Raw genomic sequence first — 21311 nt, forward strand, 5'->3', positions numbered from 1 at the left:
CAATTCATGAAACTTGAGGAATGTTAGAAAGCCATCGCTGTTCTCTCAAGTCTGTGCTGCTTTAGACCTGGTTTTAAAACAGATTGTCACAGCTGTATCCAAACTAACCGAGAGCACACTAATGCCTTTAATGAGGTGGGTGCAGTGGTAGAATTGAATCACTGCTGAAGTTTACATCTGGACCTTCGGGTTATAGGGACTTGCCTAATTTCTTCAGCTTTTGATTGCCTTGTAGTTTTAGGATCTCTACAGCAGATCTGTTTGACCGTTTCTATTTGATTAGCAAGTTCATATATATCCCTTGTATGTTCTACCATTTAATCTTGCGTTTTAAAAATTAAAAATGCTTCTCCTGACAAAGCTATTAGGATGCTCAGTATTTGTTTGGTTTAATGTTCATTTAAGTTCAGGTAGATTGATAGACTATCTGCTATATTTGTAAACAAGTTAATGAACACAAAATAGTATAAAATTACTTTCTGCATGGAAGATACTGAATGAAGAATCTCTAGTGCTTGGAAAGAACAAAGTCTTCTGAAACTTATCATTAACAGGTCGAAAAGCACTCTCTTCATAATTTGAGACTTTTTTGATGCAGAGTTTTGTATCTGATAGCAAGTGACAGGTTACTAATAGTTTAATAATTTTGCTTATTTACTCCATGAACATCCCACATTTTTGCTGCTAATGCAACTCATTCTATAGAAAAGTCTAATTTCAGGATAGTTCACTTTCTTTTATACTAAGTTACTAGAAGCAATAATTTGTGTGCTTGATATAAAATTTACAAAACAATCTGAATACTAACAAATTTTATTTTTATATTGAAAAATCAAACCTTTTGAGCATCCTCATAAATAAATTTGTGTTTTGAATGTTACTGAAATGCCTGATACTATTAATAATATATCAGGCCTGCTTATTGATAGACTTGTTTCTATATAAGTTAATTAATTATTGTGTTAAAGTTTTATAAACATAATGTAAAATTAGAAAAATTGCAGAATGCAGCACTTGGAAAGATCAATATGTTTATAAATGATGTGGTCTCTGAGGAATATCCTGAAATATTTCATGGAGTGTTGATGTTGGCATTGCCTGCTTATGCACGCTCAACTGTGCAACATTAATAGTCTGCTAATGTCACTTAGGTTATGGAAAGTATTTTGCATCTACTACGAACACTTGTTTGTATTTCATCTAAATCTGACTAATTTAGTTATCCTAGATTAATCACTTACTGGTTAACCAATTAACTACAGGTTCCCTGGAAATCTAATCTTTTTGTCTGTTTAATTAAGAACCAGCTGCTTTTGATCTGATAGATTCACAGCTGTGCTTTTGCTGCTGTGTCACTTAACATTTTTAAATTGAGCTCCACTTGTCACCATTTGTATGCAGTTTGTAGTTAAGGCATGTTAGAAGAAGTGTGGAAAAATCTACTTAGACACAGATTTGTAAATGTAAGCTTCTGTTGTCTAGGGATGCGGAATCTTAATTACATGTAAAATCACCTCTAATAATCGTACTGTTTCAAAATTCAACAAAACGTGTTGCTGTCGGTTTTAGAATTTTAGGTCCAACTGATTTTATTGAATGTTGTAAGAAAGCTTCATAATTTAAATAGTTCTGTCTTTAAAAGAACTCCTGATGTTTTATTTTTTTATTTAAAATGCTGTAGTCTATATAACCAGGATTGAGCTAAGGTACATTTAAAAGCAGACAGCTAACCACTGTATCTATAGACCTTTGGTTATTAACCTGTATGCATTTGACAAAACTTACCTAGCGTCCAATGTTGTCCTGCATCTTCTGATGTCCGTTGAAGTAGATGGAAATTAGGCACCTAAATTGTGCAAGTGCTTTAAAGTGACCTTTTGAAAAGTGTCCTTTGCTGTTAGTGGTGTGTTGGTGTAAGAAGGGCTGCAGTGAACCCAGTATGCCACCACCTCAGAGATGGTTTCTTACTAATGTAAACTGATCAGAAATGCATTACTTTACCATGTAGAGGGCTGTGCTAGTGTGTGTCTCAGCAGCTTATTCACATGGCTCTGGTGCTACTCTAAATATTTTTGTTTTTTCTCCACTCTGGAATTTTCTTATTCAGAACACTTTTAAAATTCTCTAAACTGCAGGCAGATGAATCTTTATCCACTAGTAGATTGAGTTTGGGAATTCTGGTGTCATCTAGTTCTGAAGTTTTATTTAAAAAGAAACCTTAGATTATTCTAGTAAACGAAATAGGATGGGGAAAAAAGGTATCCAGAAGTAAGTGATAGAAATATAAACTGTTCTTAATCGTCAGAACATCTTCATTATCTATATAAACAGACAAATAAAAAGGTATCAGCAAAAAGCAACTACCCAAAATATTTCTGATTTTAGAAGTTGAGCTGCAGGTTGGCTTTCTGGTCTCTTTGTGCCATCTACTGGCGACTGTGCCTCACTGCTGCTGCTTCCACCCTGCAGGCGAGGAAGAGCCAGGGAGGCTGGTTGAGAACTTCCTTGGGGGCTGCTCCTCTGATGCTTGCTGCTCTTTAGCTATCGCCAGCCCCAAGCCAGGCTGCACCCCGGTGCTACCAAGGAAATGTCTCTGCTGCATGTGCTAGAGAACCCTGGCTGTGAGAAAACCCCAGGCTTTCTGGAAAGAGACGCTTTGTTATGGGATGGCGTTCCTGCCTAATCTGATGGTTTTAAAGCACTACAGGATTTCCTTGCTGGTGTAAACAAAAGCATAAAAGACATAAAAGAGTTGTATTTATCACACGTATCCTACCAGAGCTGTGACTGCTGCAAGTGAGAACGCATGGGGAGCTCGCCCCAGCAGAGCTGCTCTGCAAACTCACTCACCAACCAGTCTGTATCTAAACAGTTTGGGCATCTCTAAAGAAATCTTAGGTTTCTCCTCCTGTTTTTTCAAAGGAACAAATAACACTCTGCTTGTTTCTCTTTCATCCTGTGTGGCAAGCTACTGCTGTGTACCGATGAGCGATAAGTGCTGCTGAATGATAGAGAGGAATTCAGAGATCATTAGGGAATGTCTGCCGGTATCCAGAATAGCTGCTGCTTAATTTAATGCTGAGCCTGGTTACAGCTGGTGTCAACAACAGGCAGAGCTCGTGGCACTCTACTGGGAAGATCAGGGGAGATCGAGGATATTCCTTGCGACCTCACAGTCAGGCTGCTAGGAGTGCTTCCCAGCTCAGCAAGAACTCCAGGGCTGCCCCTGGGATCCCTCTGCTAACCTGGTGAAGAATACTGAGAGTAGTTGCTCTTGGGTTTGTGCTTGTTGGGATTGTCGGTCACTAGAGCCTGCCAGCAGATCAGAACAGCACTTTGCTTGTGTGTTTTCAAAACAAATCTATATTAAACATCACCGATAGCTTCTACTCATTCAACTATTGTTTATAAAATAGTAATTAAAGTGAAGTCTCTAATCTTGTAGCATACACTGTTTGCTAGCCTCCTGGACATAGTTTTTACCCCACGCATTTTCTCTGAACAGTTTTGGAATACCTGTGGCATTACCAAGTTCTGATTTCTCTGCTCTTCTTGTTTACAGGGATCTGGTTCAAATGCAGCAGTCCCAGGCAGCTCTGGAGTTGGAACAACCAGACAGTTTACGCGACAAAGGATAACGCGGGTGAACCTCAGGGACCTCATATTTTGTTTAGAAAATGAGCGAGAGACAAGCCATTCACTATTGCTATATAAAGCATTCCTTAAGTAAAATGGAAAAGATCAAGGTATTTTTGACGGAGAGCCGCCTGAGGACATTTTTTATATATTTGCAAATTACGCCTTTTTGTAACAAGCAAATGGGATATTGTTTAAAAAACAACCACCTCTTTACATGGAACAGTTTTATATTCCTGTTTATAAATAAACTCTTCAGTATAAGAGAAATACATTTCTGTAACAGTGAGGATACTTACAAGGCCTGTGGATACTATAAAAGGACAATTAAATTTTAACTCATCTCTTGATTGAGTGGCCTTCTTGCCAAACAAGCCATATATAAAGACTGATGGAATCGTTTAGCAAATAACTAGCTACCCTTTGTCAGCCCTGTAGCAGTTTTGACATTAATTGTGCATTTTAGTTCAGTTTTATTCAACTAAATCAATTATATAGGCATATGTCTACAGCAGATGACCTCATTTCATTTAGCTTTTTTTTTTTAAACAGTCAGTTAGCAAAGCAAACTGATTTTTTAAGAATATTTATCTTTCCCCAAAATGTTCAAAATCTAGAGGGATATACAGTTAATTTTAAACATAACCTCAATTTTAATCACATTATTGCTTATTAGAGGCCCTGAAATCCCATAAAGGAGGGTTACTTCTGAATGTTTTAGCAGCATCTGTAAAAATGCATTTTATTTGCTATAGTTTGTAAAGCTGTAAAGTTAAAAAAGGAAAAAAAGGAAAAAAAGAGAAACCTTTTCAGCATAAATATATTTTACTTGCACTGTGTTTTTTAGCTAAAGTGAGAGCTTAGATTAAATAAAATCAAAGTTGAGAGGAATCATCAAAAGACTGTTTCTCAGTGTGAATCAAGTGTTGAAAAATGGTTGGTGTATTTTGTCAGTAATTGTACATAATTTTTGGCACATAACATAAAAATGGCTATGTAAACTATAATTATTTTGCTAAAAGACTGTATGCAAGCTGTGGGCCTACTTTAAAGATGTCCAGAGCAAAGTCCCTTCTTTGTACCTATTTTTTTATTACAAATATACTAATTGGTTCTTTATATTTTCAGAGGTTATTGTATTAAATTGTCTATTGATAGTACTTTTATGACTGTAAATACTTTGGCTTTCTTTGTGTGAACTCTCATGGTAGAATTTAACTCTCTTGCGTGTAAACTGAATGCTGATCAGTATTTTTATCAACACCTGACAACTGTTACACCCCTTTTATTTTGTCTTTTAGGAATCCTGTCTTTCCATTTTTTTTTTCATGTAAATTTTGCACAGTTACTTGTTCATATGTAAATATTTTACTTTCAAAAATGAAGTTTTTAATTGCTATTGTTTTATATAGGATTGAAAGAAAATTAACTCCTTTATTAAAAACAAATTTATCTGTATTTGCTAATGTATTTTTCTCTCTAAATCTTTTCTCTTCTTGGATTTATTTTTCTTGGTACAGTATAATACTAGTCTACCTGAGGGGATGTTGTTTCCTAAAGATGCACTTTGGTTTTTTATATTGTTTTGTTTTGTCAAGTGTTTTGGAGGTATGAAACTTTATGAATCTTAAAACTTCATTATTGTCTTAGGGATCTTGGACAAACATCAATGGATAGTGGTTTTGTTTTGTTTGCTTTTTAAGCAGGGAAACTTTTTGAAGAGATCTTAAGTGTTTTGTTTTGATCCAGTAAAGATTTAATAAAATACCCTCTTGTTGAGGGCAAGCCTACTCCCTCAAACACAATTAACCACAATGGGTTTCAGAAGATGTGATATAAAACAAAGAATTTGGAACACAATTATGAATATTATAATAAGGAACACATTTTTGATTACTAATATGAAAGTCAGAGGTGTATTTCTGATGCTCTTTACTGAATGTTTAGCTTTATTTTTTTTATTTTCCCTCTACATGGGCAGCTATAAAAAAAAAATCACAATTTTGAGGGCCCAATCCTGCTATTAGATGAATAGAAAAATCATATTATTTTGATAATTATTTCTTGTACATGGACAAACCTATCCACAGGCTACTGCAGCAAGCACACTGCTAGTGAACTGGCACTCGGCCCGGCACTGATGTGGTCCACGTGAGACCGGTTGTCTCGCTGAAAAAATGGATTAGCTCCAACAGTGATGTGTTCACCTGACATCATGCGCGACACTTACTTGAAGATTTTAATTGTTTGTAAACTCCAAACTGTCTTTGGAATTATGTAATGTTATTAAGTGGAAAGAAACTACTTTGACTTTTGGCCAAAATATTGTCATAGCCTTCCTTTAATTGTAAAAAACCAATTGTGAATGCTAATCACCACTGACCATCCAGCGAGTGAGCACGCTAACTGCAAAGCTGTGGCAGGTAAGTTGAGAAGAAACTGACCTTCAAATATGGCTTCCAGTAACAAGTAGGGACTAAGACATGTCTGAAAAATTTAAGTTATTACATGGTGTGCTGTACTGTGTCTTCCTTGTGCAGTAGAGGTAGTAGCACTTGGTTTTAAATAATATCTTCTTAAGTGCACAATCAGCTCTTAACTCTGCACGATTTTTTCCTGGCTTGTAAAAGGCTTTATTTTAGAGAGAGAGAAGCTGGTAGGGCCCATCTCCCTTCTCCAGTTCAAATGGATATAATTTTTGGCTGAAATACTGGCCCTCAACTATCATTGGTGCTGGATTGCTTGCTGCTTTATGTGGCTGTTGGCATACTTTCTGAGATGTTCTTGTGTCAGATCAGCTGTTGATTTTATGTTTTAATTATAAAGATAGTTGACTCCCTTTTGAAGCATCTCAGGAGTTGTATGTTCCAGAGCAAACCCACAACCGAGGAGGACTGACATTTACAGGAACCGTGTATGTAGAGCAGCACTTACCTAGCACGTTAGTGACCTGTAAAGAGAGAAGCTGTGATTTTTACCTGGCCCCAAAGCTTGCACAGCTCCACCAAAATGCAAAGGTTCATTTGCCACCAGGCTTGAGCTTAAGGCTGTCCCTTTCCTTTGTCCCCTCAGCACCTGTCCTGGGCTGTGTGCTGTGATTTCTGGCACCCCTGAAGCTGGAGGTGCGTGCTGGGGAGACTGCCGCAACTGGCAGGCTCTTGCTCTGTAACCCCACAGTTATTTGTTAGACTTTCAGCCCCACATCAGCAACACCTTGCTTGTCTCTCGTTTCTGAGTTTTACAGCACTTCTGCAAGTGACCTAGAGGTGGGCTCTGCACCTTGTTTTGCATTAGCCTTGATATCTCAGTTTTAACACCTTTGATTAGGTAGCGCGTAGCTGTAATGTTCCTGAACTATCACTATCATTCTTCTCCTAGCCAGTGGAACAATTAGGATATAATAAGGCACTCTGGATTCAGGTTTTCATATTTCAGAGCTGTATAATTAACGTGCTTTCAAGGCACCTACTGAAATATGTAATGAAAGATGCATGCCTGAACACTGCAAATGCCATCAATTTCACAACAGTTAAGATTTCATTAGAGATTATTTGATCCAAGAAATTTTCCTATATTTCTCTGATTGTCTAAATTAAAAGAATGGTGTGAGAGTAGTCTAATGCAGTGAGCGTTGTAACCATTTTCTTATGTTTACAGATATTTGTCCATCTGTAGAGAAGAGTTAACTTTGTGGGTAAGCTAGAAACATGGTTGGTTACACAACCATGGTTACAATTTCAGCAGCATTTTTTCCCTGGACTGTGCGTGTGTGCCTGTGTGTCTAGATAAGTGTGCAAACCCTTACACTTGTGGGTTTGAGCTGGGAAGGGTCTCTTTAGGGATTTCCAGTGTATATGCAAGGATATTTATGTATCAGGGCTTCAGGCAGGTGCAGGCCAACCTAGTGTATTAGCATGTGGTAGAAAGTGCGAAGAGGGAGTTAAGGTATTACAAGTTGATCCTAATCTTTAGATTTCTGAAAATGTCAGGGAGACAGCACCCTGCATAAGACTCCTCAGTATTTTGGGAGATTTTATTTAGCAAGTGACATTTCCCCATCTGCAAAAGTTGCCTGGGTGATTTATTTGGAGGATATTCATTCCCTGAAGGGCTAGGTAGGGAGGGCAGCATGCTGCTCCTGCTCGGCCTTGCTAATCTGTCTTTAGTTTGTCCAACAAGGGCTACACACAAGTCCTCCCAGTCAGAAAATCCCTCGGGTTGCAGATTGAGGTAAGTTGTGAAGTAAAATTTGAAGCCTTTACTTCAAATTGTATTTTAGTAGCACAGACCTGTCCCCTACTGAACCGCTGTGGCCAAAATCTGCTCTGCTCTCAGCTCCCCCTTCTCCCATTGCCCTCCTGGGCAAGCCAGTGCTCCTTTATTTTGTGTTACTGAGACTACCTGATAACACACCGAGCCACGTGAAAGGGAGGACGTTCTTTAAACTTTGCTTTTAGGAATTCAGTCGCAGTCCTCGTGTTTCTGTGGCTGCTGAACGTTGCCTCGTGCTGACGTGGGAGTGCAGGTGGGAGCTCTGAGCGCGCTGGGGAGGCTTCACGCTTCACAGCCACCGCCTGATTTTACTTTTGTTCTTCTACTTCAGAAATAGCTTTCCTCATGAAACACGGTATATTTTCCTTTTTTTTTTCTTTTTTCTTTATTTATTTTTTTTCTCCTGCACAGCATATTTACTGTTATTTTTTTAAAAAGGAGCTAGGTTGCACCCAGTTTGGTTTCCTCCCGGGAGTTTCCCTGTTCTGAAGTCAATTGCCTACTTGTACAAACAACGCGAGCAGCGCTTGGGCTGTGATATGTGCGGCGGTTCTCTAAAAGTACTGCATAAATACATAACAAATCTCACTTTTACAGCGTCTCTGCGCTGTGATAATACTATATGGTTTTACTTGAGCACTTACGTACTTTTCAATGCAATAACAAAATTAAGTTGCCAAAAAAAAAAAAAAAAACAAAACCACACTTGTAAGTGCTTTCTAGTTGCTTTCTAGTTTACTGTGATGCATTTGGTGCTCTAATTTCAAGCAAGCACGTTGGAGCATTGCCCAATTATTGCAGATTGGTCTCCTGGGAAATTAGATATATTGTTCTTCACGGCCCAACTCAGTGATGTTTAGATACAGGCTCTTTAAGAAGAAATGAAGATGCTGACGGTGTCACCATTTAGCGTCCAGGCTCCTTTACTCCACTGTGGGATGGACTAGGGAAAACTCTGGGTAAGTTATGGGTTGAAGGCTCTTCACAGAGATGTGGACTGGTGGGATTAATGATTCACACCGGAAAAGTAGGTGTTAAATGCCCAAACCATTAGATTTCCTTGCTCTTTTCATACCTATGCAGAGCAGCATTAACTCCAGGTGTGTGATTTTTTTTTTTTTTTTTTTGTCTTTATATAGTAGCTTTTCCCCTTTGGAAAGGTAGGAGTATGTTTGGTGTGTGCATTCTTAATCTTAATGCCCCTATTTCAGGGTCTCTGCTCAGAGCACAGCCCTAGAAGAGTGGTGTGAATGCTGGTGGAAGCGAGCCCCATCCCCACCCCAGTTGGTGGTCGGGGAGGAGGGAACCTGGGGCCTTGCCCCCATAAGCAGCTCATCATTCAGCTGGGGCAGCGATGAGTGACGGGCCTGGGGCTGCACCCGCTGCTTGGTTTTATGGCTTGGTTGGTTTAAATGGGAGAGAAGCTCCTCCTGGGCATGGTCTCTGCAAAGAAATGATATTAAAACAATAGCTAAACTGGGCACCCGGAACCTGCACGCTGCGAAAGGCAGGGCCATGCGAGCATCCGCTGTCTCCTTGGCAACTGAAGCAAGCAGGAGTGTGCAGGGGAAAGTGCGTGAGCGTGATCGAGTGTGAACATGATCGAGTGAGTGTGAGTGTAATCGAGTGAGTGTGAGCGGGGCTAGAGCCCTGCCTGGCCAGGTTTGCGTATGGCCCAGGGCTTTCCTTCCCAGCACCGCCTCGCTGAGCTGTGCACTGAGGGCTTGGGGGTTTCTAACAGACCCAGGCTGATTTTTTTGTGAGCCTCAGAAGTTGCTTTGCTGACACAGAGCAATGTCAGGGTGTGCTGTGTGACTGTGCTCCCCATTGCCCCAGCCACGTCCCGCTGCTGCCCTGCTCCCAGGGCCCTGCCCTACCCCAACCCTGACCCCATACACATAGGCACTGGGGCACCTTTAATAAGCCAAGTAAGCAAAGAGAGCTCACAGCTTGATTGTACCCTTCCCTCTAATGCAGGGAGGATAAACTTTTTTTTTCAGTTTTGATTAAAAAAAATAATTAAAAATGCAAATATGTAAAGTCTGCTCTGCAGGGAAGCTCGGTCCTCCCGCTGCGGGGCCAGGTGTGTGAGGCAGCCGGGCTGCTGCGCCCGCGGCCCTGCCTAAAGCTGATTTTGCAGAATGAGGGAGTGTAAGTTGTCGCTCAAAGCTGCTTAGAGGTGTAAGAGAGGATGGTTTTTGACTGTGCAGCAAGGAGCTTCGCAGGTGTTTCATCCTTTTGCATGAAAGACGTGCAGTGGGATGCTTGCTCTGGGACTGGGGGTGCAACAGCTGCTTTGAGAAAAGCTACTGTTTTTCCATACCCATCAAACACATCTGCTGTAAAGCATTTTGTGTCTGGGTTTGGAAAGGCAGAGGTGAAAGTGGGAGAAAATGAGAAAAAGGTAATCAAAGGGTTGGAGAAGTAGCATAAAGCCCTGTGCGAGCCTAATGGCAGTGACCAGGGGACAGTGTGGAGTTGGGGCAAGGAGTAAAGAGGTCAGCGGTGGCCTTCTGGAGCCCTGTGAGTTGATGGAGAAGAAAATGATTTCTGGAAAAATAAATACATGAAAAAAAAAAAAGGGAGTGGGGGACATGAAGGCAGCTGTTGCTGTAGCAAGTAAAGGCTGGGGTGGTTGTGGTGTGTGGTCCATGGTCATTGCCTGTCTCATCCCTACTGTGCCAGGGTTTGGGGCTGCATCCCCTTTGACACCACACATGGGGGCAAGGAGGATTTTCATGCTGCAGCCCCCACCCCACATCCCTGTGGGTCTGGGGACTGCGTGGTGCTCCATGTCCTGTGCCTCTGCCATCTGAGGGGATTAACGCTGCATCCCCTTCCTGCCTCATCACCGCCGGCTGCAATCACCCTGGGGGAAAGCATGGAAACCCCTGGGCTGGGAAATGCTCTGTAATTGCTGTTATCTCATTAATAAGGCGCCGTTATCCCTTCCCAAGCCCCTGCGGGGAGGGAGGGCCAGGGAGAGCCGCGCTCAGGCGAGCTGATGGCGGCGGGCGGCAGGTGGAGCTGCGAGCCCGGCCACGCAGAGAGCCCGGCCCTGCCCGGCTCGGATCGGCCCTGGCTGGCTCAGATCGTTTCTGCCTGGCCTTGCCCGGCTCTACCTGGCTCGGCTTGGCCTTGCCCGGCCCTGTCCTGCCTGCTTTGGCCTTGCCCAGCCCTGCTTGGCCTTGCCCGGCCTTGCCAGGCCCGGCCCTCCTCACCCCTACTCCCTATAGCGGCCCTGCCGCAGCGGGAGGGGAGCGTCTCAGCTCAGCATAAACTCTAAATTATTAATTTGCCGAGCGCTAAATAATAGCAACTGGGAAGGGGAGAAAGGGCGGGTGTGATTTAGTCGACGGGATAAGAAGAAAAAAAAAAGAGAACTCCAATTAAAAAAATTATAATAAATAATGAGGACATCCCTGCGTGCTTCAGCTGGCTTTGATCAGAACGACTGCCCCAGACTATTTATTTATGTATTTAAGGCTTTTTTTGGAGGGCACAGTCACCGAGTGTAGCAGATGTCTGTGAGCTTACAAGTGCAAGCGCTCTTACAAGCCGGGGGAATTAGTCAAGGTGCAGAAGAAAGCGTGCTGCGAGATTAGAACCGTTTACAAAACGGGACACAGCTGTTCAAAGGGAGCTTCTGGTGATGGCAAGATGTAAGAAAATCAGTGTCAGAAAGCAGAGTACACACTGAATCAACATTTTAACCACAGTCTTTTAATTTCCCTTCTTCTTTCAAGTGCTATGATTTCTACAAGTTACAAATCTGTAAGGCTTGATGCAAGATCCTTTTGAAGAGGGTCGAGGTAAGCCGAAACCAGGAGTTGCGGCTGCTGGAGGGAGAAAATGCCAAACATCTCAGGAATGGGATTTGTGAGTGCTGCCAGGTGGTGGGAGCGGCTGGATTGGCATCACCACTGGGTTGGCATCACCACGGCTTTGCGCCTTGGCAGGACACCTGTGCACAGAGGCACGGGAGGCCACATGCGCTGCTCCGCAGCTCTCCTGCTTGTCCCTGTTTTAGCTGGGCTTCCTTTGGCCCTAAATCCCAGTTAATCTGCAATGAGCTGATACAGGGGATTTTCTCCCCCTTCGCCCATCGCTGTGGGATGCCAAGATGGGAAGAGATGGGCATGGAGCCACTCTGCCATCACCGATGTGGCCCCTGGCGAGGGTGAGATGGCATTAGGGTGAGCCCCCTTCGGTCCCATCCATCCACACCGCTCGCAGGAAGCAGAGGGGCAAGCTGGCTCTGCTGTCTGTCTCCATGGATGCTCACCCCATCATTGCTGCAGGAACTGGGGCTGCTGCAGATCTCCCAAACATGCCCTCACGGCCCCCCACAGCTCCTGGGCTGTCTAAGCCCCGGCTGCCAGCACCACTGTGTCCCGGCCCCAACAGCAGCATCGATTCCAGGTCAAACTGCCCCAAGGGCAGCACAGTGTCAGGGAATCGTTGTGTTTTCTAGGTCGTTAAGTCCTTTGCTCTTTAGCTTTTTGCCTCGTGAACACCCCCAAGGTGTGTTATAATCACCCCAGAATGCAGCCTCTAATTGTTCTGTGTCCCCGTGGGGAGAGGAAGAGCAGAGTCGCATTAAATCACAATAATCAAGAGCTTTTGCAACAAATAAACTCCAACCTACTTGACAGGAGGAAGCAGAAGAGCTGCCTCGCTTTCTGCAAAGGGCCATGTTTAGTGGTAATCTGATTTGTAATCTAATCAATATGTTTACTGAGGGAGAGAATATCATCAAGTATTACTTTAAGACACTTAGGAGATGTGACACCGTTCACAACGCAAAGGTAAAGGTATTAGCTGACTGCAATTGCTAATAGGAAAAACAGGCTGTGTTTTTGTGAAGGGCGGCAGCGGAGAAGGACAGTGGTGACGTGGGCCTTTCCTTGGGCTCATGGGTGCACGGTCACCTCTGCATGGCTGATGTGGGCACTGCTCGGGGCAGGCATCACCATCTCCTGTCCCATGAGGTCAGGGAGGTTCAGCTTGTGAAGGTGATGCTGGTTTTTTCCATAGGAGGTCGATGGGAGATGACAAAACCTCAACCTCCTAGTGCTTTCCATTGGGAAAGGCAGGTGACATCACCTTGCTTGCAGTATATCTTCTGCTTTCTCTGCGTGCTTTGCTTCGTGCTGACCCTTGACTTGCTTGGGTGAGCACCAAAGCTCCTGCAGGGCCACCTCCGTGAGTGAATGAGGTCTAGAATTGCCTCTTTGAAGGAAGAGGCAGATTGAGCTTTGGAGAGGAAGAAACACTTCTAAGAGTGAAAATGGGCTTATGCTGGCTCTGTAAGTCACCGGAGAGGGAGATTTTGGTGATTTTCCTGCTGGCCAGGGGCAAGCAGAGCAGAGCAGGGCTGGTGCCAATGTGCCAGGGTCCTGGGGCAGCCCTCTAGGGGTCGAGTCTCCTGGATTCGAGCTCTCCCGTCCAAAGACCTGCTGGGGGAAGGCTCCCAAAATCCTGCGGCTTGGCCACTTGCTGCTGGAGCAGCTTCATTAGCACTTTCCCTGTGTAGTTACGAAATACCAGCTCTGCAAATGCTGAGGACTGGGGGCTTTTGGTGGTCAGGGAGGGATCCAGGACCCCATGGTGTGTCCCAGCCGAGTGCCAGCCTGTCACAGCTGCGGGTGGCCACCAGCCACCTCCGTAGCTGAGGTTTCTCATCTCTAGGATGGCGCTTGGAAGGAGCTGTTACTAAAACAGGGATTCCTGAGAATTGCTTGTCTGCCGCTTGCAGGGCTGTTTGAGTGGTGCCATGCTTGTGCTGTCAGAGCTGCACACTCCCAGCCTGCCAGGGCTGGCGGTGGAGGCTGATGATGGACAAATGACACAACCAGGGGGGACGTGTGGCTGTGGGGAAGAGCACAGGCTTTTCAGACTCTTCAGAGCCACAGCCCGCAGGCAGCCCCAGCTGAGATGGGAGTCAAAAGGATGAAAAATCAGGCTGCTGATGCTTTTTTTTTTTTTTTTTTTTTTTTTTGGTCAGGAAAGTTTGGAGGTTTTTGTAGAAATATATAGGGCAGCATATAGCATCCATAACAAACAATTAGGTTCTAATGTGCTCAGTGGAGGACTTTCCTTCTCACCCCAGGCAGTTAGAAGGTGCCTTTTATCCTGAAACATGAGGGTTATATGTATAAAAGTGTATATAATGTTTCCCTTATAAAATTTTTATCCCATCTAATGTATCCCAGAGCTCTTTAAAAACCAAAAACACAAACTCCAGAGGCTTGGCTGCAGTTGCAGGAAAAGGGACGGATGCTTAATTCATTGCAGTCATTGCAGACCAGCAGGCAGAGAGGACGTTGTGTCCTATCAGGGCAGAAACCTTGTCCAGGAGAGGTGGGCTGGGACCATCCTGACCCCCCTTGGCCGCGTGTGCTGAATTCCTGGAGCCACTGCCAGGGGCCGGTGCTCATCGCCTGCGCTCCACCTTGCTCCCTCCTTGCCTTGCACCCACTCCGCCGCTGCAAAGCCCCTTAAATCTGAGCTAAACTGACAAGGAAGCTGGTAAGGAAATAAAAACGACAAGGAAAATAAATGCTGCCCGTTTAATTATTTAAATTAAGACTTATTTGAAAGCTGTGTTTGCAGCAAACACCCCCCACCCCCTTTATTTTTTAATGAGCTCCAGTGCATTGAAAAGGGAAAAAAAAAATCCAATAAACTCCCCCTTGCAGTTTCTTAACATGTTTAATTAAACAGGTAGGAAAAAACCCTCCATCCAGCGCTTCCAGAACAGGCGCTGTCAGCACTCCTTCCCCCAGTACTTTATCCCTGACCTGCGGGAAAAGGCCCAGGGGTCTTCCCTGCACAGAGAAGGGGCCTGGGGCTGGGTGTTTGGGGCTGGGGGGCCCCACGATGACCCAGGAGAGGTTTTGGGGGTGCTGATCAGAGGGGTCATAGAGCTTCTCCCCAGGGAAACTGAGGGCCAGCGCCAACCCTGCCCATGCAAAGGCTTTCCCACATCCCCGGCTCTGATGATGCAGAGAAATGGGCTCGTCCTTTCCCTAGAATAAAGGAAAAAAAAAAAAAAAAAAACAACACCAGGGGAAACACATGTCATTTCTTCCCTCCTTTTGTCATTTTAATTGAATTGTGTCGTATTGCTTTACTTTGCTCTACATCGTAATGGAGAGTTAATTAGCAGCTCAGAGGCTGCCGGACGGGAGCAGCGGGCCAGCGGACACGGGGCGGGCTCGTGTCGCTGACGTTAATGCGGTACCAGCGGGGCTGAAGTGGGGAGTCACATAAAATAAATAATCTCGGGTAATAATGAAATGCTCGGAGATTGCGGAGCGTGAGGAGGTGGAGGAGGTCAAGCGTGTGATTAAACGCTGGGGCTGTTTGCAAGCTAATTGCAGCCGGGTTATTTGCGTGAGCAAAGAGGGGCCGGTGGGCTTAGGTGGGCTCTGAGCCTGGCAGATAGCAAAAAGCAGCTGGTGGGAAGAGCAAAAAAATCAGGATTTTGGCGTGCTTTTCTCCTCTCTGTCTCCCTACCTGACTCGTGCTGTGATCTCGTTCAGGAAGGGCTGTCTCTCCCTGTATGGCCCCACCACAGCGGAGGCCAGCGTTGGGAGAGCCACGATTCATTGCCGTGTTTCAGGTTATTAAAACCAAAATCAACCCAAAGTGAACCTTTCTGCTTCAGCTGCACCCCAAAGGCAGGAGGGCAGCGCAGGGGGCCGGGCTGCTTGCTGCAGCCTCTCGTTTCCCATCGCATCTCCAAAGGTGCAGCCTCAACCTGTGTGTGCTTCCTTCAGCTCTCCCAACCCGCTGGCAGTCCTGGGGCTCGGCCGCGGGTCCGACCATCTGTGAGAGCCGTTTTGGAGGGGTTTGGACCATGCTGGCAGCTGCAGCACAAAGCCCAGACTCTCAGGCACCAACACAGCCTCGCCTCGCTGCTGCGGCGGCTGCAGGGGGTTGGCTGCAGCATTCCCACCTGCACCCGTGGAGAAAAAAACATTCAGGGAGGTGGGAAGGACTGGGCAAACCAGTATGAAAAACACCATAAAATGGCATTTGCCAAGGTTTTTACAGGTCCCGTTCGTCACACCACAGCCTGCTCTGAGGCCGGACAGCCTTTGTGTTCCCACGTCTAACAAATAGGCTGAAGCTTAAACTGCTGGGAGGGGTGGGACACATCGATCACTGCTGGTGGCACTTCCACCTTCAAAAACTTTATCCCTGGCTGCTGTCCCTCTGTCCCTGTCTGTTCTTGTAGTGCGGATGCTCCGCTGCTCCTGCACCCGCTGGTGGGGAAGGATTGGACCAGGTCTTGGCATATCCGTACCTGGGAAAAGGATTTTGCTTTAGTTCTGCTAAATCAGATACACTGAGTCACACCAGGATAAATAACGCTGGTATTACAGTCTGTGTGTGCCTTGAAAAGATGTATTTGAATGCTAACGTTGCTGGTTGTCACCATGTTTTGAGAAATGTTGTAGAAATAGAAATGGAGAAAATATAATAGATTTTTCAGATTTGCAGCCTTAATAGCTTTACAGCACATCCTAATTATTATATATCTCTCACATCAGTATACTCCGGCACTCATGTGGTATTTTTATTTGGCTCCATCTGGTGTATGATAACATGCTTCTGATATCGAAACAAGCACGAATCGGAGAGAAATCTAAGACACACTTCTGTAGAGAATTGCCTTAAAAGGCATCCTACAACAGGCACGCATCGTGGAAAAACAATGCTACAGCCTGAACAAGGGTGGACAGGAGGGGTGTGATGGACTGAAAGGATACCAATACCGGGACACTGGTCCAGGTTTCCTGCCGTTATCCTGTAGCTGAGGTGTGGATGCAATGCTTGCTTTCATCCCAGGGTTTGTGCCAGGTTCTGAGCTCTCAGCAGGGCTTTGGACAGGGCTGGCAGCTGGTGCAGGTGGGTGGCAGTGTTGGCCAGCTCTGCGGGAGCTGCAGGTGGGGAAGGGACAGTCGGATGGACACGGGGGAGTTAGAAACAAGATGGGAATGGGCCTGCTCATGGACAGTTATTCCTGGCATGTGAGCTAAAAAGGAGCTGAACCTGGTTAATGGTTTGAGCGTTTCTGGTGTGGAACCTAAACCACTGCTGCTGGGGGGTTGGTGGTGCCCTGATGTGAGCAAAGCCCAAAGGACGGCTGGAGCTCTGTGCTGCAAGATGTCCGTGCCCACCAAAGGTCCTGGTGTGGAGGGCAAGATCAGCCTGCCAGGAGGTGTCAAGGGTTTTGTTTCCTAATTCCAGTAAGGGGAAGCTTGCAGCTCGCCGCAGGGCATTTGCCCTCCAAATCCTCTCCGGCTCAGAAAAATGGAGCAGCATGTTCCTGCAACATGCCCTGCGAATATGGGCAACATGGAAAGGCATAAATATTGAACAGCGAAAGAAATCCTGCTTGCTGTTGACTCCTTTGCCAAGAGTTTCTGACTTCCTCAGCTGTGTGGTTGAGAAAATGACTTTACTTAAATGGTAGAAACAACAAAATAAATTCCCCACTTGCTTCCCTCCCTCTCCGCAAATGCTTGCTCCCCTGGGACACGCATCCGCTGCCAGCAAACAAGGGGCCGCGGCGCTCAGATGCTTCCAGCAATCACGGCGCCATTAAGTGCAAATGGAACAAAACTGCGGCGCGTTGCAGGACGCATGCTAATAGGCAGGAAGGTGTTTCGTGGGGGAAATCCTTTCCTGAGCTGCACGGGGTGGAGAAGAGGATGCGTGTGAGTTAAGAAGGAGCTGAGACCCTCCTGGCTTCTCCGCTGGCTGAGATTCACCATCGCTTTCTCGCAGCCGTGCCCCAGAAAATGCAATTGCTTTTGTAGTGAACGACACCGGTAATGAACTCCTGGGCTCTGCGGAGAGTCAGTTTATAGCCAGCCTAGCAATGAGCAAGTCTTAAATACCTGGCTCCATCCACCCTCAGGTGCCCATTGCAATGCCCCTCCTGGCTTTGAGGCCACTTGTGTGTGCAGTGAGGAAGCAGTGGCTGCATTTCTACCAGTGAGCAACTGCACGAAATTTTCAGGGAGTGCTTCTACCATGAGGTACAATCTATATTTGACACAGGTAGCTGAGCTACAGCCTCCCCGTTTTGGCATCTGTGGGTTAAAGTGTAATTTTACAGGTAAATCTCTCTTCACCTCAGTCCCAGGACATGAACAGATCCACGCTTTGAGGTCAGGAAGGGCAATTATATCGTATTATACACAAAGCTGGCCCACAGCATCATGCTGTTGGTCCTGCACTAAATGCAGACGCTTGACTAACCCGTACCGTCAGATGAATTAGAGGCTGCCCTGTATTTACTGCTGGACTGCTTCTAATCATACATTTTCCTCCAAACAAAGAGTTGCCAGCTTGGTACTTAGAGATCAATACATTTTAGTCATCACCTCGAGGCAGGCATCATTTCCTATTAACGCTTTTCCCACTTTATAGTCTAATTAAGGTCATCCAACCAGCAGAATGCTGCTGGGTTTGTTTTAAACTACTCTAACTAATTATTTTTTTTGAACCTTGCATGGGTACCCTGAGTTAGAGCGGCATGTCCGTGCTGCCGGCTGGGGGCTCAGCATCAGCTTGCTCCTGCAGCAGCAGCCAGCACAGGGGCTGTTAGGGATGTAGCACATGGTATCTCATGATTCTTTTATTTCTTTTAACATTTGGGAGCTCAAAAGAGGCCCTGGAAGCTGCTCAGCATTGGTCCAGCCTTCTATCCAGAGTGGGAACAGGGCGCCTTGCTCCCCAACCTCTTAAGAAAGGGAAAGTCCAATCTGATCCTGGTGGTCCCGAAATGCCCAACAGAAGTGCATCTCATCTCGTTTTTGTTGATGTCATCCCCGTGCTCCCAGCACCGGCTTCACTGAGCTCAGCTCGGTGTCGCGTCTGGTTTAGTCACAAATAACCTCGAAATCCTTTGAAGGGCATGGCTTCCCCTAAGCAGATTGTAGGACCTCCACCCACCTCTCCTCTACGTTTAAATCAGACTTCTCTGAATATATTACACCGCGGAGCCATATGTTCAGTGCCACTTCCCTTGGCATGTCACGTATTTCATCGGCTATAGGCTTCCTGAGGTATATGGACATTGCCAAGAAAGGGAGTGGCGGACGAGCCCTCCTCCTGCTGCAGCAAGGAATGTTTTCAGATGGCCGACGAGGAGAGCAGGGCTAGGAGTGAGCTAAATCCCACGCTTGAAGGCTGATGGTGGGTTTCTCCTGAATTGTGCTCCATGGACTGCTTTCTGTAAATGCTGCAAGAAGTTTGGGATTGTCCCTGCAATGCTCTGCTTGGCAGGAAACCTCTGCAGCTTTCTGCAGATGTTCCCTAGTGCTCACTGAGCTCTTGGAGCTCCACACTTGCACCCCAGGGGGGCTTTTGCCACCCACAGCAGTAGGCAGGGCACTCAGCTCCACTCCCTGGCCATGCTGTGATAGCTCCTGTGGGCACCCCCACGTCTGTGGGGTTTTTTGAGCATCCCTGTTAATATCCAGTGCCCTCAGTGTAGCCCTGTCCTATGTGACATTTTTCATGGCTTTCGGTTTGCATTTCCATGTAACACTTGGATGGATAAAGAAATTGGAGTGAGTCAGACAAAAGGCTCCAAGGGCATTAATAAGTTACTGCTGCCGTGGGGGGACAAGCATGCTCCCTTCCCACCTGAGGAGAATGGGATTTGTCAAAAACCCACCGGCTTTCATCTTTGTTAATATTAACAGTGTCTCGATGGGTCGGTCGGGTGCCCAGCCCCATCCCATGGTGGGGACTGTATCTCCCACCCCCTCCCAGCGCCACCACCATCCGACTATTCCCTCCTCACTTCTGCCACCCAATTTTCCGCCTCCTTTCCCCCTGTCCCTGCTTTCTGCACCCTTCGGGGTGGCTTCCTCTGCTTGGTGCCCAGGAGCAGTCATGGCGCTGCCAGCCCTGCTGAGCGGGCGCCATCGAACGCAATTACGAGGCTGAAATGCACTTTTCTGTGACTGTGTTCCAGTGCTGGCTAATATATGCTCTGATATTGGCACCGCTTTTGCTAATATTCCTGCCAGCAAATTCTCTGCTCTGCTTGAATATTCATGGAAAGTGAATGCAAAGAGAGGCACAAGCCTAAATGAGGTGAGTTCATTTAAAAATTCAGGCTGAAAATTCAGAGGCTATTTCTTGCAGCACTCACCCAAGCGTTCGCTCCCGCACTCTATTAATTTGGGTCTGTGTTTCGGACTTCTGAGCAAATTTTTGGTGTTTCTCCCTCACTGCATCTGCAAACTCTTCCTCCCGCTCCCTCCCCAAGATCAGTAGCTTTGTATAAAAACAGCAGCTCTCCATGCTGAACTTTGCAGTCAAAGGATTTGTTTTCCCTGACTCTTATTTAAATTATTCTGCTTTCACCTCCCCGTGCATGGTTCAGAGCATGCTGTGGCTCTGTGCTGGGATTGAAATGATTCTTGCTTAGGCAAACTCTCATTTGAACTTGTCAAAGGAATTCAGTGTGTTTGTAATTAAATGCCTATCACACCTTCTTTAACCTTGCTTACACGAAGTCAAAGCACTAGAAAAGCCTGTAAGAGGCAGGAAAGGCTCATTTGCACCTTGAAATGCCCATGTTTTTGGAGATCAGTGTTGTCTTTATGGAACAAAACTATAAGCAACTTTCAAGCGCTTTTCTTCTGTAGTGCCTCTTTTACATATAGGATTTATGTCTGATTATATATTAACATGCAAAATTATATGAAAGCAGCCTCTAACATACTAACTGCTCTACACACTTAGTGCATCTAACATGACGCCGTTGATCTTTCTAGTGTTTACCTGTGTTCATTCTTCCCTTAATATAATCACACCCAACTGTATGACAGAAGAGAAGCCCTAACATGACCGAGCCAGGCTTTTGAAGCTCAGCCTGCGTCAGAACAGTTAATTAGGGTTTGCACAATGCTGAGCTGTGTGGCTGACGCCAGGCGTGGGGCTGCTGGTGAAGCAGTAGGCCTCTCTGCTCTCCTTGTCGTCTCCCGGTGGGTGAAGTCCCACTGGGCACAGCCTTGTCCTCGCTCTCTGGCTCTGGAGTGGCTGGAACCACTCTGAATCCTCGTGTCCACGCTGAGCTGGGGATGGAGCAAGATGCCTCTGTCCCCCTGAGGTACAGCTCTTCTGTGGTGCGGTTTCGTGGCCGCCTGGGAACAGGAACCTCTGCAGTCATCTGTGGCCCAACCCTGGAAAGCTGTGAAATTTTCAATTACTATGAAAAAATTGTAGATAAGCGTGTAATTTGCAGTCCAAATTGAATCAAGCTTCCTAGCATGCTGTTCCTTCATTGCCACCTTATATCCACCGCCACTATCTCCCTTTTGTTTTTCTTTTTAATTTGCATCAGACATTATCCTTGTACTTAAAAC

General features: G+C 45.6%; 1 protein-coding gene across 1 annotated transcript in view; it reads left to right on the forward strand.

The window, feature by feature from the left end:
• The window catches only part of TAF4 (TATA-box binding protein associated factor 4), a gene marked incomplete at its 5' end in the record, with an annotated part of 38250 nt that extends 32412 nt beyond the window's left edge, over positions 1–5838 (forward strand). The window contains one exon of the mRNA XM_082772959.1: positions 3563–5838. Within this exon, the coding sequence (XP_082629085.1) occupies positions 3563–3730 (168 nt within the window). The 3' untranslated portion in view covers positions 3731–5838. The remainder of the gene's footprint in view (positions 1–3562) is intronic.
• Between the last annotated feature and the right edge of the window lie 15473 nt (positions 5839–21311).

This window comes from Aythya marila, assembly GCF_965140915.1.
Source record: "Aythya marila genome assembly, chromosome: 16".
Taxonomy (NCBI): Eukaryota; Metazoa; Chordata; class Aves; order Anseriformes; family Anatidae; genus Aythya; species Aythya marila.